At 38.8% G+C, this 22,148-nt stretch overlaps 1 protein-coding gene and 1 long non-coding RNA gene across 13 annotated transcripts in view; one reads left to right on the plus strand and one right to left on the minus strand.

The window, feature by feature from the left end:
- Positions 1–22,148, plus strand: part of LOC112546170 (uncharacterized) — a 52,652-nt gene that overhangs the window by 12,582 nt on the left and 17,922 nt on the right. Inside the window, exons 2-4 of one of the 3 annotated variants that reach the window (XR_012896509.1) lie at positions 30–230; positions 7,520–7,693; positions 9,954–10,065. This is a non-coding gene — a long non-coding RNA (uncharacterized LOC112546170). Of the gene's footprint in view, positions 1–29; positions 231–7,519; positions 10,379–22,148 lie in introns of those variants that run through there. The other 2 variants (XR_012896510.1, XR_012896508.1) reach the window with 2 other exon arrangements.
- Positions 1–22,148, minus strand: part of SPO11 (SPO11 initiator of meiotic double strand breaks) — a 410,938-nt gene that overhangs the window by 4,741 nt on the left and 384,049 nt on the right. For 3 of the 10 annotated variants that reach the window (XM_075901152.1, XM_075901153.1, XM_075901154.1), the window contains 9 exons: positions 17,083–17,196; positions 12,662–12,750; positions 10,737–10,803; positions 10,395–10,503; positions 9,715–9,801; positions 7,336–7,372; positions 6,990–7,099; positions 5,000–5,099; positions 199–290 (listed from right to left, as the gene is read on the minus strand). In XM_075901152.1, coding sequence (XP_075757267.1) covers positions 199–290; positions 5,000–5,099; positions 6,990–7,099; positions 7,336–7,372; positions 9,715–9,801; positions 10,395–10,503; positions 10,737–10,803; positions 12,662–12,725 — 666 coding nt within the window. In that variant the 5' untranslated portion in view covers positions 12,726–12,750; positions 17,083–17,196. Of the gene's footprint in view, positions 1–198; positions 291–4,999; positions 5,100–6,989; positions 7,100–7,335; positions 7,373–9,714; positions 9,802–10,394; positions 10,504–10,736; positions 10,804–12,661; positions 12,751–17,082; positions 17,197–20,259; positions 20,711–22,148 lie in introns of those variants that run through there. The other 7 variants (XM_075901148.1, XM_075901147.1, XM_025185777.2 and 4 more) reach the window with 7 other exon arrangements.

The raw sequence follows: 22,148 nt of genomic DNA on the forward strand, positions 1-22,148 counted from the left end.
CTTTTGAGTTTCACAGAATTCTTTTTTAGGTCTGGAAAAGTAACCAGAGGGCATGGTTACACTACCTGCCAGATCGACAGACAGTGATCGAGCTATGTGATAAATCAACCACCGAGTGCTCTTCCATCAACTCCAGTACTCCACCAGAACGAGAAGCATAGAAGGTGGGGACAGGAGAGTATCAAACTGTCTACTTACTGTGATGAAGACAGGGCAGTAAGTAGATCTAAGTACGTTGATTTCAGCTCCATTATTCACATAGCTAAAGTTGCATAACTTGGATGGATGGTCTGCAGTAGAGAAGACAAGGCCAGAGTCTCATAGCTCAATACAAGGTAGGACATGTTGTTACCTAAAAGTTATTAACACATGTTGCAAGAACACACTTAAAATGAAGGAGGCAATTAACACCTCTGCAATCATTGGATGAAGGAGGGTTAGTGAGCTATAAGTATCATCATACTTAATTCCACAGATGCAGAGCTATCTCAGACACACCAATACATCTGTTTTCTATAGCCAGATACTCAAATATCACAGAATATGCTCTGGGGAGAATGTCTGGGATACACACCTTATCATAAAACCACCTTCACCAAACAAGGACACTCCATCAGAGAAGAGATCATGTCATGAAAGGACCACCCAAATACCCTGAGAGAACATTCTTCACTCCAGAAAAAGAACCTGCATGTACTGTACATTCCTTGCTGTCTCATTCTGTTCCCCAGTGAAAACCATGAGTATCATCAATTACAATCCATACTTGATGAGGATCACATCCTGAAAGAAATATTTCCTGAACTAAGGATGTTAAAATGTGTTTAATCAATTAAACATGTAACAGCTGAAATTTTCAATGGTTGCATGGTTACACTCGGAGAAGAAGGGAGCTCCTTGAGAAGCAGCGAGTGCAGGGAGCCAAAAGCCAGCTCCCTGTGCATACCAGGAGCCTGTGTGTAACTGTGAAGATTAAATGATGAGCCCAAACTCATATACACGGTTACCCTTTCACATCCCTATCCTTAACACCATCCTCTGGCCTTCAAACAGCCTCCCAACCATGCCAACCTCATCAGTAGAAGGAAATTTCCCACAGACCAGGAGAAGACAACTCAAAGTGGCATCACACCATTCAGAACAACAGATGCAAAACCTGCAGACATCTCCATTAGTACACTGATCAATACCTGCTTCAAAACATCTTTCAGGATCTGTGGGTTTTACATATGCCTATTGCAATTTGTGGTGTACCTCAGTCAGTGCTTCAAATGCCCCAAAAAGCACTATATGGATGAAACCAGACAATCAATATACTCTTGAATGAAAAATGGTAAAAGACAACAAAAAACCTGTTACCCATGGGGGAATAACTTCACAAAGTGATCACTCCATAACTGACCCATCAGTCCTTATCTTCAAAGGCAACCACAAAAAGACAAGCAAGAAAACTTAAATTGATAACTCTGCTAGATATAATCATGGTCTCAACAGAGACGATGGTTTTCAGGCTCATTGCAATTATTTGTAACTACTAATCCTCCTTTGTCCTATAATTGTAGATGTGTTAGTAGCCTACTTCAGTTTTAAGTGGCTTCTTGCAACTGATTGTGTTTAATAATCTGTTCTGCCTTATATTTAGCTGAGGCTTGGTTTTGGTTTCCAGACTTGAGGAGAGTTCTGTCAAGCTCACAAGCTTGTCTCTTCCATCAACAGAAGTGAGGGCTTGTCTGTACTGGCAAGTTACTGCACTGTGACTTTCTCATTCAAGGTGTGAACCCTTCCTCGTCCCCTGCTCGAATGCAGCAAGTTTCAGTGCTGTAAAGCATCTGTGTAAACAGGCTCCTAGCGCTGTTAACTACTCTCCTCATGGAAGTGGTTTACCTGTCATGTTAAAGCGCTGCCGCAGTTCTGAATGTAGACAGCTTTAGTTCAATTAAAGATACTACTTTACCCACATTGACATCCTCTAGACAATATTGAGAATCACCCAGCTCTCAAAGAGAAAGCTGTAACTGTAAAATAGGAGATGCTCATTTGCACTGTCATTGGCTGAATACCTGAGGCCATTGAAGTGAATGGCAAAAATTTAACTGATTGTCTGTGGGAATACATGAAACCTCTTCTATGTTCTTCCAAAACAGAATTATACAGCTATGCAGTCAGGCTATGTAAAAATAGATATCTAGATGGCTAAGAAAAACTTTTTCTTAGCTAAGTCATATTTTAATTTTAGATCATTCTCAACCGTCAATCTCAAACATACTTAATATACAGTAAAACTCTGATGGTCCGGCACTCCTGATGGTCCGGCACCATCAGGAACCCGGAAGTGCTCCGGGCAGCTGGACCATTGGATCTGCTCTGCCCCCAGCTTCCCCGATTCAGCCGCTGCTAAAACTGACCAGCGGCTGAATCGGGGAAACGGGGGGTAGAGCAGCTGGAGTGCCGCCGGGTAGGTCCTGTAGCGCTGCCCCTCGGGGCTGCGGGACCAACCTGGCAGCGCCCCAGCTGTCCCTGATTCAGCCACTGCTGATACTGATCAGTGGCTGATTCCAGGAAGCCCGAGGCAGAGCTGCTCTTCCTGGAATCAGCCCCTGATTAGTTTCAGCAGCAGCTGACTTGGGTACACCTGGGACAGAGCAGCTGGGGTGCTTCTGGGTTGGTCCCCGTAGCGCTGCCCCTCCGCGCTACTGGACCAACCCGGCAGCGCCCCAGCTGCTCTGTCCTAGGCAGCCCAATTCAGCTGCTGTTGAAACTGACCAGCGGCTGATTCCAGGAAGCCGGAGTGGAGCTGCTCTGCTCTGGCTTTCTGGAGTCAGCTGCTGATCAGTATCAGCAGCGGCTCACTTGGGGACATCTGGGGTAGAGCAGCTGGGGTGCTGCCGGGTTGGTCCAGTAGCGCAGCTCCTTGGCGCTGTGGGACCAACCCGGCAGCCCCCCAGCTGCTCTGCCCCAGCGTCCTGATTCAGCCCCTGATCAGTTTCAGCAGCAGCTGGCTTGGGGACACCTGGGGCAGAGCAGCTGGGGCACTGCCATTTGGTCCAGTAGAGTCGAGGAGTGGCGCTGTGGGACCAACCCGGCAGCACCCCAGATGCTGTGCCCCAAGCGTCCCCAAGAGAAGCTGGGGTGCTGCCGGGTTGGTCTTGTAGTGCCAAGAGTCGGCGCTACTGGACCAACCTGGCAGCACTCCAGCTGTTCTGCTGCAGGCATCCCCTATTCAGCCACTGCTGAAACTGACCAGCAGCGGCTGAATCAGGGACGCTTGGGGCAGAACCGGACTATCGGAAGGGGGGGGCTATGAGGGGCCTGGGGTGGCACTCCCCCCACCCCAGACTCCTCATAGCCCCCCCTTCCCATAGTCCAGCATATTTGATAATCCGGCACCCCCTGGGTCCTAAAGGTGCCGGATTATCGGAAGTTTACTGTATATGGTTCTTTATTGTCCTAAGGAATACTTTCTGAATTTCCTTCACTAAACAAGGAAAGTTAACCAGTGGCAGTCAGAGCATTTTAATAAAATGAAATTCTGTCTTTCCAATTTACTTTCTGATTCAGTTAATCAGGTTTGAAGCTAAACTGGGTTGTTTAGAGTTCAACATTTTTTGTTTTTCTTTATAAACTGAGTTGCTCTGCTATTTACAACATTAATATATGACATTAGTCAAAATATAATTTGAATTACTAAACATTTTAGTGTCACATTTTAATCAAAGGCCTTTTTCATTGAGAACGCTGCTGAGAGAAAATTGACCTTAATTTACATTATACCTTGGTTTTCAAATTCTAATTAATTATACCGTATTACTATTATTGGTAATGAAGACTACTACATAATTAAAATGTATACCAACAGCTACTAATTTACAGATTTTTTTTTTAAAAACAGGATTCCGTGATCACACATAGGTCTGAGCAAAAGCCTATTCAACACAGATGGTGTCAAGCACTTTTTCATTGTCTTGGTTTTTACCCTAGTTTTTCCATAGTACCTTCTTTTAAGTTTAATTATCAGCATTCTAAGTATTCTTAATCATAGATTTGTTAAACAAAGCTATACATACTTTTAGGAAAAAATCACATTTCAAAAAGTAATGACAAAATTACACATCAATTATGTGTACAGAATCAAGTATGTTCTGCAGTTGAATCATCAGATGAAGCTCCTTAAAGCTTGCTTCCCCCTCCAGCAATGAGTTACCTTCTACCAGCTCTCAGCTTCGTAGTTTCCCCCTTCCCACATAATTGTCTCAGAAATATGGAGACAGCAAAAATGTTGTCATTCACTATGTCTGACCCTCCTGCCTGCCACCTAACAGTGGGGGAAAGACTGAAACTGGAGTAATTCCTCATGCTCCATCTTCAGTATTATTTGTACAAGTGAAGATGCAAAATGTCATTGTCTGTGGCATCTCTATCAAAGTATAGGGAAAATGTAAAGATAAACAACAACAAAATTCACCTTTCACCAGGAAAAAGTTATAAACTTGTGAACAAATCTATATTCAGAATTCAAATTTTAGCTATAGAAAACATTGAACTAAATTTTTATTTTACTGAGAACACATATTACTTTCTTAGGGCTAAATCCAGTAGGCCTTACTTTGACAGAATGCCCATTAGAGTTAATCGGAATTTTGTATGAGTTGTGACTAGAGCATTGGACCTGCAGTACATAAGAATTTGTCTACGAGAAGAAAACAAAATTATGACATTTTAAAATATTTTCTACATTTTCCTTTTTTCAATGGAATAATAATACCCAAAGAACCATTCTGAGATGAGTCATCATACTAGTAGCTCTAAGCCAGTGTTTCTTAAACTTTTTAAGACCAAGGAACCAAACAATAATTTTTTTTTTTTTTTACCAGGAACACCAAGGATTTTTTTGTTGAGCAAAAAAAAAAAAAAAAAAAAAAAAGGGGGGGGGGGGGGGTCGGGGAGAAATTCATTAAAATTCAATGAATAAGTTTCTGTTCTGCTGTTAGCATGAAATTACCATGTGGATCTGCATCCATGAGGGTGAAGATAGGAATATGACATGTATCCCACAACTTTCTCACTAGAAGTCTTGTGTTCAGATCTGGTACTCCTTTTCCCTAAAGGCAAATAAAATAAAATAATAAGTTTTGGAATTACCTAAGACAAAGTCTGACTAGGCACATGCTTAGGTATGCCATAAAAAACAGGAAACATTTTTTCTGCAGTTATTGTATAGGGAGAAGGTGGTTGATCCTATTCTGGCTCCAAGATCAGTTTACAAAACAGCATGGCTGATGTCCTGTATGGTAGACATGAATGCTGGAGAGGAAAGAAAGGAGTAACAGGCATGCAACCAAGCATAAACAGATGCCCATATCTATCCATGCTCACAATAAAAGAAGCTTATAGTTTTTTTCATATTAATGGCAAAAAAAGTTTGCAAGGTGTCTATAAATATGGATGGAGTTGATCTGGATTAGGGCACACATTCTGCACATATACTGCAAAAGTAGTATTAATGTGTGTGTTTCTGGAGGGGAGGAGGTAAGTAAACTACTTTCCTCATAGTAGCCAGGATTTTCACCTTTGTTCTTTCATGACAAACTCAAAAAGCCTCAACAACCACTGTGATCTGTTCTGTTTGTGCTTCTCTATCATTAGGAAATCATCTGTACTTGCTTTTACTATATCTTTTTGTTTCTAGCTTTTTTTAATGTAATTAAGACTGTCTCGAAATTGTCATGAGACACTTCATTATTATTACAGTACTTTATCACACTGATGCTATGTCTATACTGCAAGTTTTTTTCGGAAAAAGATACGCAAATTGCAAACTGCAATTTGCGTATCTTTTTCCGATTATTTTTTCAGAAGAGGCTTTTCTGACATTGGGCCCAGCTACACTGAGCCAAATGTTGGGAAAAAATCTTTTATCGGAACATCCCTTCTTCCTCGTAAAACAAGGTTTATAGGGATGCCGAAAAACTGCGTCTGCATTTCCAAAAAAATTTCCGGAAAAGCAGACGCGTTCCAGTCTAGACATAGCCTGAGAATAGATGGATTTGTGAAGTCTCAAATTAATAATGCATGGATTAAGGTTTTTTAATTAATTGTAATACCTTTTTAAAACACAGTTCATGTCATTGATTGTTTGCATGTTTTTTAAAAAATTCTAAACTACATATTCCATATTCCATTCTGTTATATGGCAAAATCAAGAGTACTAATTACAACCTTATTTGAATGTTTTTGGAAAAGATTATAATGTGTATATGTAAATATGTATAAAAACACAAAATGCATTTTACTCTTCAGTATGATTCTATTTTTCTCCATTTATGGTACTATAAAAATGGACAAAATTCTTTCAGGTAAACATATCTTCATTATAATATATTTTAAAACTAGAAGACTCACCTGGTATTACCTGTGTCCTTCAGGGCAGGGGGCTGGTGGTGTAAGGGGTGTAGGAGTCAGGCTGGAGGGTCGAGGAGTGGCTATGGACTGGGGGCTGGAGATGTGGGGTGGGTGTTAGAATGAGGAGGGTGAGAAGGGCTGCAGGGTTGGGGGGGGGGTCCCATCCAGCAGGGCTTCTCCCCCTCAAATGGCAAGGAATTTCTCTCCCTTCCCCCAGCACCCACCCAACCGGTATGGGCTTTCTGTCTCCCCGCAGCCTCCCTAGCTAGCAGGAGCCTTTTCTCTCCACTCAGCCCACAGCCAACAGAAACCATTCTCAGTATCGTATCCTTTCTCTTTGTGCTCTCTCAATTTCCATGTTATGGAAAACAGTCCCATTCCTGGCACTTCCCATTTTCCTGGCACAACCAAACCCTGACCTTGCTTTAAGATAGAATATGAGGAAGTTGTATACCCAACAGACACATGGACAGACAGACAGATGCTCATTTCTAAAATATATGATTGATGTTTTTGGAAATCACCACATTGTTATTATATTATACACGCGCCTAGAAGTAGAGCTGCAGTGTGAAATGTCAGGTACATACCGTAATCATTATGCATGGAGACAATTTATTGCAGAAGTCATCATCCAGGAGCCTCTGAAAAGTTGCATCTTTTTCTACAATTAGTATAAATTTTGCATCTGTGATCACATCTTTGCTATTAAGGCTAGTGGCATGTAAAATAAAATTTGTAGCATTGTATTATAGTAATCAAGTGACAAACTAATGATCCAACATATGTGTGTATTCAAGCCAAAGGCAGTGCTCCTAAGTCAGTTTCAAAGCCAAGAAGTAGAGAAAAAATTACAAAAACATTGTTTAACTTGGAATATACTTTGTTTATACTTTAAAAAAAAATCTACAACTGGACTTCTTGTTTAAAGGATACTTCTAATTCCTTGAACATTAGATGGCACAATGACTGCCTAAAACAACAAAAACAAAATTAATCATTTTAAATAGAGACGGTGATATATTTTAAAATGACATGAGGTAATGAAGGTAAAATTACATCCTAAAACAACCATCTTTTTATATATAGCATCACCTTTGACACCTTCACTGTTTTACAGGCATACTTTATCCTGTATAACCTGCTGTGAAGCAAAGGTATAAAGGAATCCTACAACCATGAGGCATCGTTCAAAAATATCTGTTGCTACTTGTATGTGGAATCACACGGTCACTGAACAATAATGCAGCTGTCCATTTTTCTTTGTTTTAGCCAGGGAAAAATGCCATTGGAGGTGAGACTGCAAGTTTAAAGTTTTAAAATATAATTGAATGCTTGTTAAAGATGTTTACAAAAGACCTTTAAACACCTTGTTTTGATAACCTGTATTTGGAGTTTGTTTTATATTTTTAACTTTTTTGCAACAGGTTATTTGAGATATGGTAATGCTTATTTCACATCTCAGATTAGTATTTGGCCCAATCTGGCAATCGTATGGATGAGATAGCAGGAAATGGAAGAAGAACTTGGCAAAAAAAGTCTGTATATATTGACACGTGTGGTCTGTTTAATTTCTTACTCCTGTATCATCTCAGGTGCCAGTGTGGACCAGCTTTATAAATAGAAATGTGGGGCCGTGTAGCAGAGCATTGATAATGGAGATCTTTAAAGTTCTGATTTAGATGAAAAACAAAGTAAAGAAAGATACCATTTTCTTTCCGTTTTTAAATCATACACTTTTATTTAGAATGGAAACATTATAGGGAATAATAGCAGAAGTCAGAAAATCAGTTTTATTCCAGCTTTCTACTCCGTAACAGCATGGTGTTGAGCAAATCTGTTAAGGTTAGACTTTCAGAAGAACTCTGCTTCTGTTTACATGCCTTAAGGTAGTGCACAGATTTTCAAAAACTCAGTCCAACTACTGGTGCTGAACACTTGAAAATCTGGCTCTTAATTTCTGTTTACCTCAGTTTTCTCAACTGTAAAATGGGGTTGATGATAGAACCCTTTCTGTAGAGTCCTGTAAATCTGTGAATATCTGCTTTATATCCACACCTATCCACATTTGTGGATGAGGATGCAGATATCTGCAGCTCATTTTTGTGGATACAGATGTAGATACAAAAATTTGTATCTAGAACACTGCAAATTTGCAGACATTTGCTTTATATCTGTGGGTGTCTGCAGATTATTTTTGCAGGTACGGATGCAGATATCAATTTTATATCTGTGCAGGGCTTTATCTTTCTGGTGTTTGTAAGTGCCACGTTGTACAATTATAAATAGTTCCTTCTAATATGTGAGATCCTATTATAAGCCATAATATGTCACAATATTTGGATATGAGTGAATTATAGACTTACTTAAATTGTTAGAAATCAGTAGTGCCTCCATTGAACTCAGTGGTTTTTCATTGGGGTGTAATACTTGTGTAAGTGAGAAGAGAATCAAGTCCTTACATACATTTTGTATCTGAATATATGGCTTAATTCACTCACTGTTTGTACTTTTACTAATACAAATCATAGTGGTGTGCCCATTGCATGGAAAGGTGCACTCAGAGGACGGGGTCAGAATATGGCAAAGGGATTGTTCTCTGCCAGAAACACACATGGTCATAAATTGTGTGTTTTCATGCACCTAGGACACTCAAATTCAGAGCACTGTTTCGGTAGAAGAATGTTATAAAGAACCTCCACCACAAATTAAATAAACTTAAAAACAACAAATAGTCTGGTAGCACTTTAAAGACTAACGAAAAATGTAGATGTTATCATGAGCTTTTGTGGGCACAGCCCCCGAAAGCTCATGATACCATCTACATGTTTTGTTAGTCTTTAAAATGCTACCAGACTATTTGTTGTTTTGTAAGTTTATCCTGTACAGATTAACTGGGCTATCCCCTGAAGCTTTTGCACAAATTAAATGTCTTCTGCTGCAGAACTTCCCATGGTAGAAGGTAATGTGAGCACAATCTGGTCTTTCCAAGTGGTAAGTGTTTCTGTTGATTCTATAGCTATCCCACAAATTTACAACATATAAAGCACACAGAGATTACATTCAAAATATATGGAGGCTCTGATCTTACAGTCCTTACTCATGCAAAACTTTTGTTGCATTCCTTAAGACTTTTGAATGCATATAATTTGCAAGAATGGGGTATTAGTAGTGAGATTTTAAAAGTACAGTAATGTCTAAAAACAACAAAGTTTGCCACAGGCACAAATGTACATATGTTCATAAATTTGTTCACAACAAATATAGGAAATAACACAAACATGAACATAAAAGGTTAATATTAGTAATACATACCGTTGCATTGCATGTACAATTCACTTTTGTACCATCTTCCTCAGTATAACTTAAGTTACCAGAAATGCAACCTTTAGTTGTAGACAGCTTGGGGGAAAATTACAGTAACTCAGGTGTTATACATTAAATTGTGTACATTGGATAGGAAAAGATTAAATCAGCTACAAAAGACTTCTGATAATGAATAAATTGTTATTGACTATTATTATCATAATAAAATACAGATTTTTTTTTTTTAGTTCATTCATCCTACATGACAACATATGCTAACTGTGTTTAGAGAGGAAAAAAATGTTTCAAATTTCAAGGCAGGAAACAAGTACAACATTTGAAAGTATGCCATGTTCCTATGTAAGTATGTTAAACACTCACTTAGACCCCAAATCAACAAACCACTTAAGCACAAATTACTCAATCCAGGCAGAAGATAGTAAGGCTTAAATTCTGGCTTAATAGAAGTCAATTGCAAAACTCCCACTAACTTCAGTAGAGCCAGCATTTTATCTCAAATGCTAATATATCTGTAAGTGATATGAAAATAGTAAAGTATATATTTTATTTACAAAATTATAATTTTTAATTTTTGCTATATATATACTTCCTACCAATCATTTTCTAACTTTTTCAGTTGTTCATGTAATGCAATATGTATGATTTAATAATCATAAACAACTACTTACTATGTGTAGACTTCTTCTCGGTATCTTAAGCATGCAGGAAATGTCATTGACTATATTGTCCACAACACTCTGGCTACCAAACAGTAGTGTATCACTATAATATATATCTCTATCAAGATAAAAATATTATATTTGTAAAAAACAAACTAATTTTAATACAATACTGATTGAGTCATAGGATTCATTGTAAAATCATTTTAATGAAAGCATGAATAAATATAAATAATTTTACATGAAGAAAAGTGTTGTGGTATTTGGTAAGCTTTATAGCTAGGTTCTTTCTTTATATAAAATTCTTAAAATATATTTTTGATTTGCAATTAGAGAAATGCAGTCTATTACCTTTTGGTTGCATACGTATTGTCCTGCACCATCTTGTAGATCACAGATAACATTTTAAGAATTAGAGCTGAAAAACCGAATAGATTTCAGTAATATTGTAAACTTATCTAGTGTTAAGCTATAGAACAAATATACTAAATTATAGTATAAATGAAAACATAAGATCTTTGGGTTTTGGTTTCTTTGTTTTTTGCAAGAAAGCCATTTATTGTTAACAATTTAGCAATTGTATCCTACATCAAAACTGCCTGTACATTTACCTTGTTGGTGTATGTAAATTGGGTAATGGTGTACACATTCTCAGAACCAGTATTCTTAATTGCATGTGCAAATTAGACACAATCTTTGTTTAAAAATGTATCAATGCAAACATAATGGGGTGGATTTTTTGATTAAATGACTGTCATGGACAGCACAAATCATATAGGCCAGGCATGTCCAAAGTCCGGCCCGCGGGCCAATTGCGGCCCGTGTTCTGGTTTAATACGGCCCCACAGGTAATTTGGCAATATCTATCTTTTATGGCCCCTAACGAATCCATATGTATTGAGATGAATACATTGTAAAATCTCAGTTAATGTCAGTTGGTCTAAATCAGTTATAAATATATTTGGACACAACATGTATACTTGGTGTTATGTTCCTGTTCATATTTTTTGAACTTAAAAGTTGACTGACAACCTTTATTACCAATAATATGTAATGTACTTTACAATGTTCCTGACATATATTTCAGCTTCCTGGATTTTTTTTTCATCTGGCCTTCAGATATGAAAGGCAGAGTGATTTAACACCTGTTTAGATTTGTCACCCATGTGACAAAATGAAAAGTATGCCGTTTGCAATAAACTTTGCATAAAATAGTTAATTTGCATTTAATTTTAATGGTTCAAAGAATGTCAGGTAAAATGGTCGGCCCTCACGCATGTTCACTTCATCAAATCTGGCCCTATTTGAAAAAAGTTTGGACACCCCTGATATAGGCAGTGATAAAACAACAAAGCATAAAATATTACTCAAAAATGTGTCTCTCTCAAGTGTATTTCTAGAGACCCTTCTTAACATTTTGGTTCCTGATCCAGTTGACATCTGGCAATCATAAAAGGTGCAGAAGTCCATATGTGCTAACTTTGTTCACTTGGACCTAGATACGGTCTCTGTCTTATCAAAGCCAAATTGCTGCACTATGCATGACAAATATAAATGAGTTCTTCATTTCTCTTTGGTCCAGATTTTGAAGGTAATCATTTTCCTGCCTGTCAGGGTCACCATTGTGATTAGTGAGTCCGTCTGGCTTTGGGACTGGCATTATGTAATTCTGAAACCTGTCTTGATCATCAGTCAGCTAGTGGGGAAGGTGAATCTACCTCCTTTTCTCCAACCCCTCAGAATGTTAGATTCCTGAGACATAAGGTAGAAGGCTCTCTCCTTCCCCATCACCTTTTTAAAATGAGGTGCTATCTTTGACTTGAAGCCCTCTTAAAACATTTCTCTGCTGATTAATATTCAGTCAGGCAGAAAAGAATTAGCACTGAATTAGGACACAGGATGCTAACTAAACATGCTCAGGTTATCTTTAAATTTTATTCTCATAAACCTCGGGAAAGGGCATCTGGAGAATAGCTAATCTAGCATGAATTTTATACAGACCATCAGCTGTGGAAACTAATTCCTACTGGAACAATTCTTTAATAGAAAGGTTCTATATTAATTGTTAACTATTTCTATTGCAATTAGTATTACAATTTAAAAGAGATGGAAAAGGCTGGGTGAGGACTGGGTCTTAGAAGATAGATCTGGGTTTTATTTTATTTACATACGTCTAAGGACACAAAGTATGTTTTATTTCTTAGAATATTGCACACTGATAAACCTAAAACAAAAGAAAAAACGAATATAGAACTACTGCTATATTTTTAGCTTACCAAATTTTGTTGCTGATTTAGGGCAGTCACTTTTTATTTTTCTTGTGGTATGATGAGATATCATCTGTAGACCTACTGAATCTTTAAACCTGACATTTTGTGAACAAATACAATAAAAATGTAAGCTAATGAATGGAAAGAACAGTTAGTTATTTTGTGCCAGGTAGTTCACACTCAACCTCTATTCTTGCAATCAGAACTCCTAGTGCAATTTTCAGGACCTATAAAGTGCTCCATTAACATCATCTGTGAGACAGCTGAAACCATCTGGAAAGCCACCTGGGCATCCACTTTGTTGTTTTATTCCACCCCACCTCCTGGAACATAGAGAAAATGTCCAAGGGAAAGAGGGTCCCAGCAATTCCCATCTATTAGAAGCAATGCTGAGATTTCTCAATATTGCACTGTGTGGTGATTCAGCCCCTGGATGGTCCCCAGATTGAAAACAATAAGAAGTTGCCTGAGTAAAGCTCTCAAAACTAAACCCCAAATTAAAATGTATATGTTCCCAAGTGAAAAGTAGCTCCAAGTACATGTCAATTTTCTATATTTTTCTAAGCAGATATTTATTACATCAGCATTCTTATGTATAATAAAAGCAAAAGAATACCTGAAACAGGAAAAAAATCATTAGATATGTGTTTGATGTGATCACATATAGTCAAAATTAACGCTGTGCATGGTAAAATGCAGAATAAAAAGTGAAGCATAACTTTATTGTCAAGCCAGGGAATTTAAATTATAATAGAAACTCTGCTCTTTTCCAGTTATGTCCACTTGAGACCCATACATTCAATAAGATGTTTATATTTTCCTAATATGAAGTATTTTACTAATAATTTCATATTAGTAAAATACTAACAATATTTATTTTAAATGCCTTTGACAATTTTAGCTAAATGCATCAACTTTGTCTATAGCAATTTGTGGAGAAAAACATCTTATGTTCCCTATTGCCTAAAAAATTGTTTCATCAGAATGTTTTTTTTATCGGTTTCACAGTTGTAGGATTAACAGTCACCAAATCTATTTAAATACAATCAGAACAAAACTTTTCCTAGAACCATTTATTTATTTTTAGATAAGAATGATTTCTATAATTATTATTGTTCTAGATAATTTCTGTTCCTAAAGCACACTGTTCCTACAAGAGTTTTGCATCTATTTACCATGTGTTTTAATAACTGATCTTTTACACTTTTAAAAAAGATATCAATATTAAAATCACAATAATAATTTCTAATACACCAACATAACACAGTTCTAGTTCTTTACTTGTCGCATGTATTGCCTTATGCATCCTTTGGGTGGCAGAACACACCACACAGCACAGCATGAGAATGTGCACGGTGTTACAATGGACAAGCACAACATCCTAAATAAATAAATAAAAGAAAAACTGCATAATTGAAGAGATATTAGAGCAACGTTTTTGTTCATTGTTATTTTGTAATATCAAAGATACATCAAAGTATTTTGACATATGTTACATGCATCATCTTGAAATCTGATGCAACATATATTGATAATCTTTTTCAAAAGGGCCATTGTAGTAATATATTTTTATTTAGTATAATAGCTGTATATTATCATAACTGTATATGGTGCTTTATAGACTATACATATGAGAATAAAAACAACAGAAATGAAAGCCTTCTCTCAAATCCATTGTATTTAAAAAAAAAATTTTTTTTTGCACTTGGGCTGCGGAAAAGTGTGCCAGCTTGATGTACCCTATAGTGTACCTACACATTGTAAGTTAGGAAAAGGGCTATGCCAAAATATCAACAAACAGCATTCACACATGCCAACTTTTAGTGATAGGGTTATGGCAACACAACCTTGTTGCTAAAAGCGTCATAGTGTAGACATAGCCATTGGATAGTAGAAACTAATGGTACTACTCTTGGAACAAGTACTACTTATTTTCAGAGAGATGCTCCTGGATGGACATCTACCAGCAAGGAACATGCAAAATATGGAGCTGTTCCTTAAGTTTCACCTCCTGCTCTGCAGGTTTGGAATAGAGAGGCTTCTGGGTAAAGGAAAATCATGCCCCATTGACTCTACCGTCACTTCACACATGGTGGCTTGAGGCTTTCTGCTCCTACTTATTTTTATTTGATCTCTTCTAGTCTTCACACATGCCTTAGTTAGTAGGAACTGTTTCCCTGAGACTGGCCCATCATAGATAAGGATGTAATTATTTTTATTTAAGTGCTAAAACCTTACTTTAACACTACAATATTCATTTCTTTTGATTTGAACATATTTTTCTTCCTATGTGTTCTGATGGCAAATAGAATCTCATATTTAGTCCCCTAGCCTGCAATACCCTAACATTGCCTAAGATTGTTATACTGTTTTAATTTTATTGCCATCCAAGAAAAACATATTTTGAAACTATCAGGACATAAACCATTAAATCCACTGGACCATACAAAGTCCTTTGGTTAACTGAATATCTTCAGGCTATTCAGTTTTTCGCTGACAGAAGTTTCTTATTCTCATTATATAAGAATTCCTTATATAATAATTTCCTGCACGTGCACTCTCAGCCATAAAGAAACAGCTGGAAGGGGAGGAAAGACAGTGAAATAAGAGGGCCAGAAAGGAGAGAGAATAGTAAAAAGGTAAAAACTTACACATCACAAGATAGATGCAAATAACAGAAATTGAGATGAGGAGCCAGCATAAAGGAGAACAGATAGAAGAAACTGAGACAATGGAGAGGAGAAACAGCTCTAGGCCAGAGTTCCCACTAAGGTGCGTGCTTGCGTTGCTGTGCACAAAAAATTCTTCCCCAGCCCACCTCCTCTGGAGAATTGTGCAGCAGCATTCGTGTGGCAGGCAGCTGGTCTGGTGGGCGGGGCCAGCTGAGACAGTGGTGAGGGAGCCGCTGGAGTGGGGGGCCAGGACCTGCAGATGCTTCAGGGCAGTGGGGAATCCTGTTGTGGTGGCAGGGGCTGCCATGTGGCAGGGGGCCCAGGGATTGTTCTGGCAGCTGGTGCCAGAAACAGAACCTGCTGCATGGCAGGAGGGTGTCTGCTTTGGAGGCCGGGAACAGGACCTGCTGCATGGCTGGGTGGAGTGGGGTCTGCTCCAGCAGCTGGGAATGGGACATGCTGCATGGCGGGGGAGAAAGGGGTTTCTGCTCCGGTAGCTGGGAACGTGTGAGTGTTAATAAATTGGGTGCCATGGTGGCACACATCCAAACCAGCACACATGACCTCAATATTGGTGCACAAGCCAAAACTCACTCCACTCATGGCTGGAAAATCTTAGAGGGAACACTGCCCTAGGCTGGACCAGGTTTTTGATCACAAGCAAACCATTATATCTGTGTTTTCTCTTCCTGCCAGAAGATTATATCTTAATATCCTCTTTATGACATTTCTCTCCTTTTACTGTGGTGTTACTCTCTCTTGCACATGGTGTTCCTCTGTTGTGGTACATAATATCATGCTATCTCTTCGTGCATATGAATTATTAAAGGTCACTTCTGTTTTTTAACACAACAGCTTCTAAGGTTGGTGGTTGCTTTTTGTTTTTTGAAGAAATAAAGTTAGTCATAGACAGGGCTTGCCGAACCATGGCGAACCCTGCTTCCCAGCCGTGCTGTCTAGCGATCTGCACATAAGCAGATCATCTGAACCTGGCTCTTCCGGGTTGCAATCTACTTGCCCCGAGGAAGTAGATTGCATTATTTGTCGAACCCTGGTCATAGACTTTAAGATGAGAAGGAACCACCAGATCATCTAGTCTGACCTCCTGAACTTCACAGGCCCAGTCACCCCACATACACACACACACACCAAGTCTAACCATCACAAATGGACCAAAGTATTACAGCCCTCATGAGAATAACCTATTGTGTGTCACAAGTAAAGAACAGGAGACATTGTGGTGCACCTATGTCAGAGGCCCCTGCAATGGGAGGAATTTGATTAAGTAACAGATACTCAGATAATCCCAGCAAGCAACCCATATTCCATGTTCCCAAAGTCATTGTCAATCTGACCTGAGCGAAAATTTCTCCATGACCCTACATGTAGTTAGTGATCAGTAAGATCATGGGAATGTGAGCAAGATCACAAGCCAAGCACCTAAGAAAGAGACTTTTCAGAATCATCTCCCAGCACTGGTCCACCCTAAGTTGTCCCAACTCCATTTGTGGCAATCGCTGATGATTCAGATAAAGGAGACAAACTCACACCCTAAAATCCGGAGTACATTGGGGAAGAATTTCATTCATTCATGACCTTTAAAATTGACCAGCTGAAACCATGAAGCATGAAGTTATTTACTAAATCTGTGGTTCATCAGATTTCATAAGGTGGATTCATTTGAAAATATTTAATGGAGAAAATAACTATTTCTGGTATTTATAATAATCAAACATACACATGAGTAATACTTACTGTATATTTCTCCAATCTGATCTGTTAACCAAGGTGAGAACAGGTGCTTTGTTTCTGGCCAAACTTGTAACTATATCTTGTATAACATTTTCTATTGCTCCAAGGATCTCAGAACTGAAACAGTGAATAACATTTTACGTGATTAGCCATAATTCACTGTCAATTCTTACATTAGGAAGGATCCCCTCCTGTAAAATCTATAACAAATATTTAAATCTTAATGTTGCTATGTATGTGTTCATTTTAAAGATGCAGAACACCAGTTTCTCCCACTACTATTTTCCTGAAATTTGTCTTGCTTAGTTTCCTAGAATCCCTGATTTGTCATTCTACATGCATGACTGAGTTGAACAAGTTAAAAATACATTTCCACCCACTCCTCATACGATCAGATTTTCAACCAGCTGAACTTTCCGACCAACCGGTTGGTTTGAGACAAATGATTAATGTTTTAGTTTAAATGATGTAATATTGTTTTTGGCTATGATTTGGGTTAATTTGTTTTTAAATGCTGTAAATTGCAAAAATATTCAAGAGTACAAATAATTCCTGTTGTACCATATCACATTAACCTTTTGATCTGCTGCCCTGAATGAACTGCTGAGGTTTTGTTTCATAAAACATAAAGTAAAACATGTTTAATTACATGAAGGATTTGACACAAAAGATGCACAGTGAAAAGGACAAAATCTATGCATTGTTAGTGAACAAACTAACTATGCAACAAATCACCTATAGCAAAATAGTATGTTGGTCCAAGTGTTGTGACAGATGCTTTTTATTTTCATAAGCAGTCAGATTCCAAACTGTGTTGTCCTTAAAATTACAAGTGCACACTGTTCCAGTATAAATCTGGGTAAGGACTAGAAAACACATTCAAAATATATATGTTAGCTGAACGTTCTATCTGGAAGCCCAGTTTTGTTACTGACTAAAGCCAAATAGCAACACAGTTGAAGAGTCAATTAAAAGGCTTCATCATACAGCCTCTGCATAAGTTCATTTGCCATTGTGAAACAGCTTCATAATTGAGTCCTCTATCTTTTGACTGCAGATGCTACTCCTTAAAACTTAGTATCTTTCTTTTAGAGAAGTCATTAAGTGCAGAAAAAAAAGGACAAAAGGTAAAGTGCAGAGAAGGCAAAGGCTACGTCTACACTGGCAGCTTCTTGCATAAGAACGCTTGCGGAAGAGTTCTTGTGCATAACTCTTCCACAAGAGAGCGTCTACACTGGCATGTGCTTTTGTGCAAGAGCATCCATGGCAGTGTAGACGCTCTCTTGCGCAAGAAGGCTCTGATGGCCATTTTAACCATAGGGGCTTCTTGCGCAAGAAATTCATGTTGCCTGTCTACACTGGCCTCTTCTGGAAGAGCTCTTGCGCAAGAGGGATTCTTTCTGAGAGGGAGCGTCAGAGTTCTCGTGCAAGAAGCCCTGATTTTCTACAGTACAATGTTAGTTTACTTGCGCAAGAATGCACGGCCAGTGTAGACAGGCGGCATGTTTTTGCGCAAGAGTGGCCGTTTTCGCGCAAGAATGCACCAGTGTAGACACAGCTTAGAGTAAAGTAGGAAAGCAAAACCGAATACAGCTGTTCATTAGATAAGATGCATTCTCAAATACTATAGTGATGAGAGACATATGAATGCCTAGAGTAGCTCAATAGACAGTTCATCCAAATTTTGCCTTTTATAGATACTTTTATTGTTCGGCACTTCTAACTCTGTTTCTTTAGCTACCAGTTATCTTTTATGTTCCAGATGTATCGTGAAGTGTGCATCAGATCTGCACATCTCAAACTGTTTTGTCAGGTTCTGTAATAAAACACATTGTCTGAGCTACACTCCCAAATGGAAGGTCCAGGCTTCATTCTTACCCTGATTTTTTCCTTTCTGGGACATCAGAAGCTAGGAGGGCTGCAATGGTCTACCAACTTACATATATTATTTTCTCTGGTCCATATCCTTTTCAAGAGATTAACTCAATTTTAGTAAGTAAACATACAGTGCTGGCTGACTGTACGTATTTAAAATGCACTTTGAGTTAATAATAATGAAATCTGGGCTCAGCAGTGCTAGGTACTCTAGATCTTACATCAGGATACAACCTGTTAGCTCATTTCTAACAGGTCTCACATAAACTGTTAGTAGTTTTGGCATAGGACATGGAATGCACTTAAATAACGTCATAAATGAGAAAACTGATAAAGAATTAATCTTATAGTACTTTTCGCAAACGATATGTGGACACAAGAGTAAAACTATTCTAAATGCAATTTTGCAGTTTGTGAGACTAGTTCTGCATGGTTCCGTCAGTACACTGTATAGGTACATCTACACAGCAACGCTAAAGTTGAATTAAGCTATGTCAATTGCATAACTGAAGTTGAAATAGCTTAATTTGGCTTTTGGTGCTGTCTACACAGCAGAAAGTTGAAGGAAGAACACTTTCCTTGATTTCCTTTACTCCTCGTGAAATGAGAGTTACAATGAGTCAGAGTAAGAAGTCCTCCAGCTCGACATTATTTCGAAATAAAGGCTTGTAGTGTAGATGCACCCTATGTTATTTTGGAATAAAGTCAGCTGTTGTATAGACACAGCCTATCTGTATAGTGGCACACAGGTACTTATTTTCCTCAAGCTAATGCGGTATTTTGGGGAACATCCTCCTTCCATCTTAGCATGAATAGTCAAGGCACTGTGTGTGCCGTGGTGCAGATACCTGGTATTGCCAATGCCAGTGGGAATTGGGGAGTATTATTTTCCACACTGCCATTACTGAATTACAGCACTGTGTATATGCAGTATCACAGGCCATGTTTCCTCTAATTTTTTCCATCCATGTGTGGAATAAATTTTGTTATGTGCACAGGCAAATTTTGTTATGTGCACCACAGTATAAACACATGCTGCCATCTGTGAGTGGCAGTAGGCACTCTGCCAATCAGCTGGACAGCATATGAATCTGTCCTGGGCATCACCCACGTGCACAGCCTACAGGAACCCTTTTTGTCTGGGTCAATAGCATATTTTTGTAGGGGAACTTGGGTCTTATATTGGCACAGAAGACATGATGCTGTGTGTGTGTGCGCGCGCGCAATGGTGCAGGTGCCTGCTAGGCCCATACCAGTGTCAGATTGTGCGAGCACCCTTTGTGACTTCACCCTGTCATTATTTACCAAGTGATTTCACGAATGTTATTGGAGGGGCCAGTTTCCTCAATTCTAGTCTCTTCTCTGCTTTCTTCCTTGATGGACTGCAGCAGGGCAGTCCTGTGGTGGTCCAGGAAGGTGAATGCCGACCAGTCTGTCACCCCAGGAAGGGACAGAGACATTTTGAAGAAGAGGTGACACCCTCTGCAAAGGATTAAAATGGGCTATTATGGGCCTCAGACATCACATTCCTACTCTCTCCAGCTCACTGATGGGGCAGCAGAGAGCCAGTCAGTGAGGAGGAGGAAGAGATCTCTGAGGAAGCAGCAGTGTGAGACCAATTGCTTTTCCCCTCCCTCTCTGACTGGCACCTTTTTTCCCGCCTTTTCTGGTGACCAACGGCTTTTCCCGCCCTTTTTGGCTGACCAACGGCTTTTCCCCACCCTCTCTGACTGGCACCTCTTTTCCCGCCTTTTTTGATGACCAACAGCTTTTCCCGCCCTTTCTGACTGAACAATAGCTTCCCCCCCTTTCTGACAGACACACCTTTCCCTGCCCTTTCTGACTAACCAACGTTTTTTCACACCCTCAGAGACTAGTCACTTGCCCAAAAGCACTCATTGAGCCTTGATTGCTCTACTAGCTGAGTCAGGTTGCCAACAAGAAATGAGGTTTTTAAACAGGATGCTGATTTTAAACAGCATAATAATAGCTGCCAGGTAGAAAGAGCACCACATGTGGAGGAAATAATAACTCCTTAGCAGGGACAAAGAGTGAGTGGCCCAGATGTGCACCTGCGAGCAAGGAGTGGGGGAATCTAGTCTGAAGAAAAGAGGGTGCCAGGGTGGCACATATGTTGAGTGCTGAGAGGAAAGTTTAGGGGCAGGTACTCAGGTCTGTGGCAGGCAGCCTAAGTCTGTGTCTGGCCAACTTCCAGAGGTATTGGAAGTACAAGGCACTGACGAATATTCATACCCTGATCGCTACACAAGCAGAAGGGAAGGAGGTAGGTGAGGGCCTCAGATGATTATTAGAGAAGAGAAAAGAGGAAATGAAGAGAGGATCTGAAAACTGCAGTGCAATATTTTATCAATCCCAAGTATCATAAATCAACCCTCCCCATAAAATTATGGGATTTGAAAAATAATAACTATTTTGCATTTTATTTGTCTTCTGTTTGAGATTCTGGATCACTAGATTCCAGGAGCTTTTTTGAAAAAGAAAAAACAACAAACAACCCACTAACGATTGCATGATAAAACCATGGGAATTTGCAGCACTGCATATCCTTAGTCAGAGAGCCTCTTCCTGTGTCACTACAAATGGGATGCCAGGATGCTGGAAGTGGGGAACTCTGTGCATTTGCAGGAATAAATACAGTAGATTTGATTGTTATTATATTGAAGCATTTTCAGGTAGTAAGACTTTTAGTTCTTTCTCTCTCTAAAAAACAAGCATGCCATCTTCAAAAAGAGATGGCCTGACTTAAAGAGAACTTCTGAAACCCTATAGTCTGCAACACTGTATGGGACAATTTCTTCTTTTACACTAGTGCAATCTGATCAGAGTTTCCATTGAGTTCTTTTGGTGTTTTATGCATAAGGAAGCAGAAATCTGTTCTCTGTTTCTTTAGTAATGGCTGTTGCGGCAAAATTATCACTTACTTTTTGGAGAAGCCCAACTGCGGAAGAGAAAACAAAGTTGGAGAATTTATTTTATGCGGTCGTCCCTTTACAGTTTTTGATATACCAAAGATTTTTGTATTGTCAACTCATAACAGCATCATACTAAATTGTCAGGCTGAAACTGATGGTTTAGAAACTTGGTTAGAGAGTAAATTGGGGAATAGGCACATTAAACATATGTTTACATTTTTTCAAAACTTTTCCATGTTTACTAAACACCAGTTTTGTTGC

This window comes from Pelodiscus sinensis, chromosome 18 (assembly GCF_049634645.1).
Source record: "Pelodiscus sinensis isolate JC-2024 chromosome 18, ASM4963464v1, whole genome shotgun sequence".
In the NCBI taxonomy this organism is placed as follows: Eukaryota; Metazoa; Chordata; order Testudines; family Trionychidae; genus Pelodiscus; species Pelodiscus sinensis.